At 34.6% G+C, this 10,863-nt stretch overlaps 1 protein-coding gene across 2 annotated transcripts; it reads left to right on the forward strand.

Annotated features, from left to right (window-relative positions):
• Positions 1-5,562: 5,562 nt before the first annotated feature.
• LOC115707050 (NAC domain-containing protein 71-like) lies at positions 5,563-8,413 on the forward strand. Of its 2 annotated transcripts, none has more exons than XM_061106042.1 (6): positions 5,563-5,893; positions 5,982-6,238; positions 6,401-6,535; positions 6,639-7,354; positions 7,566-7,970; positions 8,076-8,413. In XM_061106042.1, the coding sequence occupies exons 1-4, from the start codon at positions 5,713-5,715 to the stop codon at positions 6,957-6,959; spliced, it is 894 nt and encodes a 297-aa protein (XP_060962025.1). In that variant the 5' UTR covers positions 5,563-5,712; the 3' UTR covers positions 6,960-7,354; positions 7,566-7,970; positions 8,076-8,413. The 2 variants fall into 2 exon arrangements, with proteins under 2 accessions (XP_060962025.1, XP_030490730.2); XM_030634870.2 differs by having other exon boundaries at positions 5,591-5,893; positions 6,639-7,446.
• The last annotated feature ends 2,450 nt before the right edge of the window (positions 8,414-10,863 follow it).

A 10,863-nucleotide genomic window follows, 5' to 3' on the forward strand; every position in this document is an offset into this window, starting at 1 on the left:
TACGTGGCGTAGACCTACGTGTTGCTCTCACACGTCTAGTTACAATAAGGCCCTAGAATAGTTCATCTAGGTTCTGATTACCGAGTCCAACTTGATTATGCCTTGAACACATAACCCTTAATCTTATTATGTATAACACATAACTGATGGTGCCCACTGCACCATTGGTCTATCTACTGTAGACCTGCATGTTACGCTCACATGCCTATTTATGTCTACGTGGCGTAGACCTACGTGTTGCTCTCACACGTCTATATACAATAAGGCCTTAGTAGGGTTTACCTCGGTTTTTGCTTACCGAGCCTAACCTGGTTATGCCTTGCTCGCATAACCCTATTTTTATATATATACGTAATCCATACATTACGTTCTTTCAATGGTTTATCCTGGTGATATATACCAGGTCTAACCCAGTTATGTCTCATTCACATAACTTATAACATACATGCGTGTATTCAACATTTACTACAACATATATAATCTTAGGGTAATAACCCTAACTTACAAACAAGTAATCACTCATATAATACACTTCTATATACTCAGATAACATTTACTAAGAATGTTAACCCTAACTCATGCTTTCACTGGATTCTTAATATTCTAGGGTAATAACCCTAGATCGCATTAAAATTAACTCAAGGTACCAACTTACCGAGTCTAGCTTAATTATGCCTTAAGCACATAATTCATAATCTCAATATATGCATTTATCCAACATGGCATAGCATTTATACATATATTTCACTAGGGTAATAACCCTAGGCTAACAAACCGTTCCTATTAGGGTAATAACCCTAATCCCGGTTACTAAACATTCATGCATATCATATTCACATAAGCGCCACTGCGCATACTCTACGTGCAAACTACTGTCTTACCTGTTGTCCAGCTATAAAAGGAGATTCCGAATCCCCGGGTGCTCCTGATCAGGTGCCGGTAATCCTAGTCACACAAATCCGGGATAATTCACACTTAGGGTTAACCCCTGATTTTCAACTCATAAAATTTAAGCATGGCATTTATAACTCAGATAATCATACAGGGCTCAGAACGAGCTTTCCAACGATATAGAGAACTCTCGAATCGGAGTTCGGATCACAAAGTTATGCATTTTTGAAAATTCAACACAAACTGCCCAAAAACACGAGGGCGGGCCGCGACATGCTCCAGACCATGCCGCGGCACCTGGGACCAATTCCCAGGTCCACTCAAAGGAGCGGGCCGCGGCATGCTCCAGAGCATGCCGGGGCATCTGGGTGCAGAACCCAGAAAACCAGCAGCAAACTTCGAATTTCAGCAAGAACAATCAAACCTTTCACTCTAATTTCTCAACCAAGCATACTAATTAACAATTGGGATCACAGGTAAATTACTAGATGCATAGCCAACATATTTCAAGCATCAAAATCCCCATACTTAATCAAGAATTTCAGATTTCATGCTATACAAAAACATGTTTCAAACTCATCAAAATCTTAAACCCAAGAGCATGAACTTAACCCAACTCAAACCTATTACAAATCAGCAGCTTAGCTTCAATTTAAACATGAAATTCCAACCTAGAAATACCATGAAATCACTGTCCAAGCTCAACCACAACACACACAATAAATAGAAACTCAATTCCATAAGATTAACATCCTTTTCATCACACATGCAAGAAGAATAGTCAAAACTCAAAAACATGCTCTTTACCCTACAATTTCAGCAAGAATTCAACATTTAGTCTCAATTAAATTCAGCAAGAAACTACCTTGATTCCTTGCACAAGCTTTAACCCAATCTTCAACACAACAAATTCTCCAACCATCACTCTTAATTAAAGCTATTCCTCACAAATCAAGCTTTGAAAACTAAGAGGGTAAGAGAGGGAGAGGGTTCGGGTAAGAGGATGAAAAACCAGAAATTGCTTTGATTTTTCTTCAAAAATCACATTTTGTCACATAAGTCATATAAGGTCAAAAGACCAATTTGCCCCTAGGGCTATATAACATGCATACTCATTTACAAGGGCAATATTGCCATCTCATACTCAATTATAATCAAATAAATTTCAGATTATCACACATTAAATAAATACCAATTAAATCAATTCACTTTGCATTTCGGGCCCGAACCCGGTTCGGCCCGAAGTTCCCGGGTGTGACTATATCGCGCCGACCTGTCAGAACACACCTGAAAAGACAACACAGGCATACTATATAATAATATAGTTCTATTAAGCACGTAATTAAATTAATCTCAACAATTTACCCTTCTCGGGTCATAATTACCAAAATGCCCCTGGCTTACCAACGGGGTCTTTAACATGTTAAATTTCATATAATTTCACATATATTGAACTATATAATAATATAATTCCTCAATTAACTCATAATTATCTAATTAGGGTTTTTCTAATCCTTTTCTTAATTCTGGGTATTACAAAAACCATCTAAATGTGCAGCCCTAGATTGAGTTGGGGTGCTTAGCTCCAATTATGTAGAACCAATATTGTTTCAACAAAGCATCAATATTTTAATAAAAATTAAGTATCGAAATATATTTGTAAAAATAATATTATATATTGGAGTACTTAATTTTAATAAAAAATGACATTCTTTTTACATATTTTTTGTGCATATTAAATTTTCTACTACACAATTGTCAACCCTAGAAATTAGCGAGGTAATGTTCCAAAATTAGTCAAGAAAATAAATGCATCTTTAACTAAGTTTCATCATTAAACTTAGGATAATGAGGTCGAAGCCATCCCCACTTCAAGTCCCTCAACTTGAAAAATCCAGCGTCAAGACAAGAAGCCAAGCTTGCAAGCATCCCAAAAAACCTAGACTAGAAGCATCTCGGCAGGCCAAGCTTGCAAAAATCTTGGCAAGGCAAGATTACAAGCATCTCGACATCGACACCAAGACTTGCATGCTTGCAAGAATCTCAACATCATCAAGCTTGCATGCTTGCAAGCATCTCGATAACATCACCAAGCTTGCATGCTTGCAAGCATCTCAACGACATCAGTAAACTTGAATGCATGTAAGCATCTTTGCAGCATCACCAAGGCTTACATGCTTGCAAGCGTTTTGGCAACATCACCAAGGCTTTCATACATATAAGAATGACAACATCACCAAGCTTGCATGCTTCCAAGCATCTTGACAACATCACTAGAGCTTGCATACATACAAGAATCTTGGCATCACCAAGCTTTTATGCTTACAAGCATCTCAGAAACACGAAGGCTTGCATGCATGCAAGTATCTCAACAACATCACCAATCTTTCATGCTTGTGTGCATCTCGGCAATACCAAGGCTTGCATGCATGCAAACATCTCGACATCATCACCAAGCTTGCATGCTTGCAAGCATCTCGACAACACCAACCTTGCATGCTTGCAAGAATCTTGGCATGGCAAACATCTCAGCACCATCAATGGTGCTTTGCTTGCATGGATCTCGACAAAGAGCCATGGCTTGGGAGTGTTAATAATGCACTTCTCGAGGATGCATTCAACACTTAGTAAAACTTTCTTAAGTGATGAGAAGGAAATTAGTGGATGTGGAATTACAAGGACAAGACATGCACGTGGATGAAGTACGACCATGCTTCCTGCAATCACATGGATGAAGTACGCCCGTCAATTTGGTCAGGTTATAACATATTTTTACCAACCCAATATAAATATCAGATTACATATATTTAATTGTAACCCGTCCAATTAAAAATTAAAAAAAGGTTAACCCGCCCAATAATTTTATCTGTTTAGTCGAGTTAGCCCGTCCAAACTAATCTTTACCTTTTTTTTTATTTATAATTATTTTTATTTCTAATATTTAAATAATTAGATTATAAAAATAAAATAATATTATTTATATTTCAAGCTTAAAAATGTGATAGTGACAAATATAATTAAGTAAATATTAAAAATATTAAGCAAACATTCACCAAACACATAGAAAAAAGTAATAATAAGATATACATTTTAAATTTCAACTTCAATATCTAAATACAATAAAAATTATTCATTATAAAGTCTAAATTTTAAATTAAGCACTATAAAATATAAATTCTAAATTTTAAATACAAAATAGTTTAACTAATAAATGTAATTCATATAATATATTATAAATTTTTTTATTGAAAGATATATAAATTGGTTAATTTAGTTTATTCGGGTTAATTGAGCAGATTAGAATAATTTTTAATCCACCCTACATATTCATTGAGCGATTTAAATTTTCATTAGATTATTTTTGCTTGTATCTTTTGTTGATTTATTTGGTTTGATTTAAGCGGTTTGTAAATACTTTTGAGCACCCCTAGGAACAAGTATTGAAGGCATGCCATCTGCATGCCCTGATGGCCCGACAAAGGACACACTGCAACCACTACACCTGTAAGCCTAGACCACCTGACAACCGACAACTTGTCCCCTGGGGACCACCTCCTGCACTTGCTGTTGGAAATTATTTTACCAAGATTTAAATTTACTAATTTTATTATCTAACATCCTAAATATAAATTTTTTAAATAAGATAAATAAACACATTAGGCATTATGAAATCCTTACAGTGATTATAATAATATGACTCATTTCATTCAGATCTCTAGCCATTGATTCATGTCTGTAACAGAACATTATCAAGATCTGTTCCAATATGTTCAACAGAGTCTTACACAAATGCTTGAGTATCACCTTGAATAGTATAGGCTAATACTCAAACACCTTTAAAATAATATTCTGAGTAGTGTGTTTTTTTTTTTTTTGGTGTAATATTTTGATAGTGCCCTATCATGCAATAGATAAACACTGCCGCGAACGTCTGAAAGAAACCAACTTAATCTGTAAATTTTCTATTTCGTTCATTTTTTGTTTTTTTTTTTTTGCAACAACGTTTCCAACAGATTAAAACAATAATCATTCATCTAAATATTTATTCATAAAGGTATAAGGACATGTTGTTTTTAATTTGTTTATTTATTTATTTATTTTTGAGTAAATATTATTTTAGACTCTCTGTTTTGTAAAAATTACAAATTGAACTCTTTATTTTGTTAAATAACAAAATTGACGTTATATTTTCTTAAATTATACAAAAAGGACCTTGAATTAATTTTTTTGTCAAAATAAAACTTAATAATAATCTGATATAGAAATGTTATGACAAAACTAATTATATTTTTTGTATCTGTTCGTATTAAAAATTATCTTAAAGTTAATTATATTGAAAAATAAAATGTTTAAAAATTAAACTTAGGGTTTTATTTTTACTATTTTAAAAAATATAAGATTTATTTTATCATTTAACAAAACAGAAAGTCCAATTCATAACTTTTACAAAACACAAAATCTAAAATAGTATTTACCTTTTATTTTTTTTCCCATCCCAGCTTCCACGAAATATCGTCCAAAAGTAAAGAGCAAGAGTATGGACTGGAGATCATCACTGTACAGTTACATCATCAGTCAAGAGTATCCAACAAGGGCTTCACCTCATTGGCTCTTTTCCTCAAATGCCACTTGTCAAAACATGAATGAGCCATAAGACAACTTCTCAAGCAAGGGAGGCCTAAAACTACTTCTATAAAATCATCCATTCCATTCCCACTTCTCATCGCTCATCGTGCTTACACTGAAAATAATCAATAGAGAGCGAAACCCAACTCAAATCACACAAATCATACTCAACAAAGTTGGGAGGGAAGAGAATAAATGAGTGACTACGTCAATGAATCACCACTTTGGGTTTGTCCATCATTCTTCAAATTCAAACCCACCGAGGAAGAACTGATCGCTCACTTGAATCTTAAGACTATGGAAATGGAATCCGATCTCGATTCTTGCATTGCCCAGATCGATCATTTCTGCGAATGGCAGCCATGGGAACTACCTCGTAAGTCCATACATATTTATAATGCTTTTTAGAATAACTTTTATGTATCCTAATATTGTGTGTGCTTTTGGGGTTGATCAAAATTCAGCTTTGTCTAAGATGGAATCGAATATGGAATGGTGGTTCTTATGTCGACCAAATTATAAGAACAGACATAATAACAGGTCAAACAGGACGACTAAAACAGGGTTCTGGAAAAAAACTGGTAAGGAACGCAAAACCAAAGGTTGTAATGGAAGGAAGAGGATTTTGGTCTTCCATGAAGGCACTTCTCCTGGCAAACGGACTAATTGGGTCCTCCATGAGTATTATTCTCTTCAACCAGATATTGCCTTTTCTCTACAGGTTTGTTCTTATTCATCTCTTCCTTGATGTTTTTCTTTTGTTTCGTTATAAGTTTATGTTTTATGATCATTAATCTCAGTTGGTCTTGGAATGGATAGAGAAAGCTTTAATTTCGTTTAAATGACTAAAATTTTACTCTAATAAAATTGTTCAAATATGCAGAAACCTGCTTATGTAATTTGCCGATTGAAGCTCAAAAATCATGAGAATGGCCAAAATGAAGATGCTGAGAAGAGTCCAAGTAGTGAAATTGAGAATGATGTTGAAAACTTATTAGAATCTACTACAACTACACCGGTAAGATTGAGCAACGCTGCTCTTTTTTACGCTTTACAATACTGAGTTTTTGTTCTTTCCCCAAAAAGCCTATATGCCTGCTTGTTTATGATTCATATTCCAGGTAAATTGTCAAGATGAAGTAAATAATGATATATCATCTCTACAACAACAACAACTATTCTCACTAGAAGAACTATGCAAAGAACAACAACTATTCTCACCGGAAGAACTATGCAACGAGATACCAAAATTAAGCAGTGATGACATAAAAGAAATTCTAAGCTTCTTAACGTTTGGAGAAACAACCAACATTACTTATAATAGCTCAAACATGAGAGATTCATCAAAGAATTCATATTTGGATAGTCAAGCTACCAATGACACACACACGGTAGGAATCGAAGAACGGGTAAATCATCACCGTTCGTTGGCCGTTGGATAACTAATCCAATAGCTAATGATATTCTCATGTAGTACATACTTATATTAGATATATTTATATCTTTGTATAGATTTTTTTTTTTTTTTCATTTTCTCTATATAATATATGTAAACCTAGTTATTAAGATATTAAGGAGAGACCACCTTAACCTAAAGTCCTATGTCTAAAGCCAATATCCATAAAATCCTACAATAAAAAGTCCTATGTCTTGAGCAATATCCATGAAAACCAACAATCAAACAAAACATTAGTGTTTAAGCTTGAACCATATAGCCAGCACTACTCGTTCTCGATCAGCAAAGAGACTTAAGAAGCAAAGAAGGGGCTCAAATCATGATGATGAGCACCACTTGCAGCATTCAGACATCACCAAATTGTGACTCGCATCGAACAGGGTATGTTTGTAAGATCTAGCAAGAGAAAGGAGATATGTCATATGCACACACAAATGGTTTATGTCTTGGCATAAGAATTTCAAAAATTTGAGGTGTCTTGCTTTCTGTCTTCTTATAATTCCACACCTTTCCTTAGATGAAAACTTATTCATTTTTTGTTTCTTTATTTCATTTATGAGGCTTACACTATTTCTCATTTTCTGTGATGTAGCACATCCAAACATGGAGAGATGAAACTTATTGGATTCACTTGTTAGCTCGAAAAAAATCCCGTGTGCACGAAGGGTTTAGACATCAAGTGAAGCTTCCATTGTTCATCAGAGTTTAGTGGATGCATTCCAAGAGGAATTCAGCTGTCTAAAGTTGCCCCTCACAAGTATTATAGTTTAAGTTTCTATCTACAATTTATAAAGGTGTTAAAACTCACCTCTCGAATCAACTAGCCTCACCCCATGAGTAGGGGGGCGCATAAGAAGCAGCTAGAGTAACTCTACTCTGTCATCGCATAAGAAGCAGCTAGAGTAACTCTACTCTGTCATCAATAAACAATCTGACAGCACAAAAACTAAAGCTAGAGGATTGAAAATAGATGAGAAACCTTTTCTCTAATGTAGAGGTAAATGTGTTACATTTAACAAATATTGAAGTGATACTTTTTATATACAATAATCTATTATATATCTTGAGTTAGTTTTCATCACTGTGTGATTTCTATATGCAGGCCAGAGCAGCTACAAAACACAGTACTTGTTCTTTTTAAGAGCCTCGACTGGAGAAGAAAGCTCTACTGCATTTTTTTTTTTTAAAAAAATGTGAATTGGAATCATCAATGATGATAGTTTGTTCCTGATTTTGTTTTTGTTGGGGTTAATGGTGTGTTTTATGTCATTTCTAAGAGGGTAATGGCCTGTTTTCGTTATTAATTAATTATCTAGAGTTTAGGAAGGGATATGATTACTTACATCCATCCCACCTCGTTTTTGGATTAATGGTCGTAGAATGTATGTACTCTGTATGTCGTTTGTAATTTCAACTAGAATGATTTTCTTTTGACTGTTAGTGTTTTATTGTAAAGGTTGTGTACATTAATTAATGGATAAATATTATCAACAACACAACAAACAAAAAAGAAAGCATCTTATATGCAAGAAAACAAAAATAATATAACAGCAAAAAGTCTATTTCGAGACATAAGAATTATGGGGAGTGCGAAAAATAAAAAGTAAAATATTATAAAAGGATACACAGAAAGAGAATTCAAACAAGTAAAACTCAGTGAACAATGACCAGATCACACCTAGCATCGAACCAAGTTATATCCTGATTCAGCAATAAGTTAATACTTCTATAATCAAGAAGATACAAGAACACAATACATATACATATAACCAGGAGCACACTTGAGCATTCGAAGCATCGAACCAAGTTATATCCTGATTCACGCATACACTACTCGGGTACACCATCTTTTAGTTTCCCCTTTCTCTCAGCATTCGAAGCCTTTTCTTCTTTAGTTTTCTAGTTACAACGTAGTACACTTTTCAATAATGAAAAACCAGATACAAAAAGACTCCTTACCTATTTATAATACTCCATGATAAAAGCAGTTGCCAGTTGGTTAACTTTATAAGAAAGCAGAGTAATTGTTGAGCCAAACATTCAATCATACCAGCAGAAACCACCTTCTTTTAAGCCCGAACAAACCAAGTTCACAAATTGAACCTTCTTACCAAGAACTCGAATTGTATAAGACAAAATACTAGAGAGAAAAAATATAGCTATATTACTATTGAGTGTTTATTACAAAGTGAATCGATTACAAGTAGGCATAGAGACTATTTATACACTTAGGCAACTAGAATGAACTAACTAACATAACTGTCAAAAACAGTTATGACAGTTAATGTCCGAGTGCGTGTATATAAGTATTAGTAGGCATACAAAACTAACAAATTTCCACTTTGACTATTAATACATTGTTACAAGAATTACAACTGTGCAAAAACAAAAAACCATCACTAACTTCAGGTATCAGTGACATTGAGCAATTTTAGAAAAGTTGGAACTTGAATGTTGCAAGATTTTTGGTTAACATATCAACTGCATTTTCCTCAGTTGAAACCTTGCAAAGCTTGACCTTTTCATCATTTATTACATCTTGGATAAAATGTAACCTAACATCTATGTGCTTGGTCCTTTCACGGAACACTTGGTTCCTACTGGGATGTAATGCACTCTGACTATCATAGAGAATGTTGATATTTTGCTGGTCAATGCCTAATTCTCTTGTGATTCCCTTTAGCCAGAAATTTTCTTTAATTGCTTCTGTACAGGCAATATAGTCTGCCTCAGTTGTGGATAGGGCAACAATTGTTAGCAAGTTGGCCTTCCAGCTGATGGTGCAGCCATTTAACATGAATACATAGCCTGTTTGGGATATCTTTGTGTCCAGGTCCCCAGCATAATCTGAATCGACATAGCCTAAAACACCTTCTCCTCTGTTTGAATTCAAGCCATATACTAATCCAGTGTTGATAGTTCCTTTTAGGTATCTCATAATCCACTTGACAACCCTCCAATGTTCTTGTTCTGGTTTGCTCATAAATCTGCTCTCCACACTAACTCCATGACAAATATCAGGTCTAGTGCAAACCATGATGTACATGATGCTGCCAAGTACACCTGTGTATGGAATAGTTTCTATGTAGTTGCATTCTTCATCTGTGATTGATGTTTGTGAGCATGACAATCTGAATTGTTGGGATAAGGGTGTGCTAACTGGTTTCACATCATCAAACCCAAATTTTTCTAGAATTTTGGCAGTGTAGCTGCTTTGAGATAGTTTCAGAGTTCTTTTCTTCCTCTCTCTTTCAATTTCAATGTCTTTCATCTCAAATTCCTTGTGCATCAACCTCTTTACTTTGTCTATTTCATTCATGCTTTTGCTAGCTATAAGCATGTCATCTACATAGAGAAGTAGAAATACAGGGCACTTCTCATTTTTTACATACACACAGCTGTCAAAAGCACTCATTTTGAAGCCAGCTTTGATCACATAGTCATCAAATCGTTTGTACCATTATCAGGGAGACTGTTATAAACCATAAAGGGACCTTCTTAGTAGACAGACATGATCTTCTTTCCCTTTTTCTTCATAACCTAGTGGTTGTTTCATCAAGATTTGTTCCTCAAGATAACCATGTAGAAATGTTGTCTTTACATCAAGTTGTTCTAGTTCTAGATCCTCCACTGCAACAAGAGTCAATATTCTTATTGAAGTGTGTTTCACCACAAGAGAGGATATTTCATTGTAATCAATACCCTCTCTTTCTGTGAAACCTCTAGCAACTAGTCTGGCTTTGTACCTTGCCATTTTTATCCCTGGTATACCTTTTTTTATTTAAGAATCCATTTACAACTCACAACCTTTCTGCCAACAAGAGCTTTAGCCAAGATCCAGGCCTTGTTTCTTTTAAGGGAATCGATCTCATCATCCATAGCAGAATTCT

The sequence above is a fragment of the Cannabis sativa genome, chromosome 1 (assembly GCF_029168945.1).
Source record: "Cannabis sativa cultivar Pink pepper isolate KNU-18-1 chromosome 1, ASM2916894v1, whole genome shotgun sequence".
Classification (NCBI taxonomy): Eukaryota; Viridiplantae; Streptophyta; class Magnoliopsida; order Rosales; family Cannabaceae; genus Cannabis; species Cannabis sativa.

What these genes read in the sequence shown, in the direction of transcription:
- LOC115707050 (XM_061106042.1), top strand. Translation starts at nt 5,713, where the DNA reads ATGAGTGACTACGTCAATGAATCACCACTTTGGGTTTGTCCATCATTC. An exon ending in ATATTGCCTTTTCTCTACAG is followed by an intron (nt 6,239 to 6,400) that starts GTTTGTTCTTAT and finishes TCAAATATGCAG; the next exon opens with AAACCTGCTTATGTAATTTG. An exon ending in AATCTACTACAACTACACCG is followed by an intron (nt 6,536 to 6,638) that starts GTAAGATTGAGC and finishes TTCATATTCCAG; the next exon opens with GTAAATTGTCAAGATGAAGT.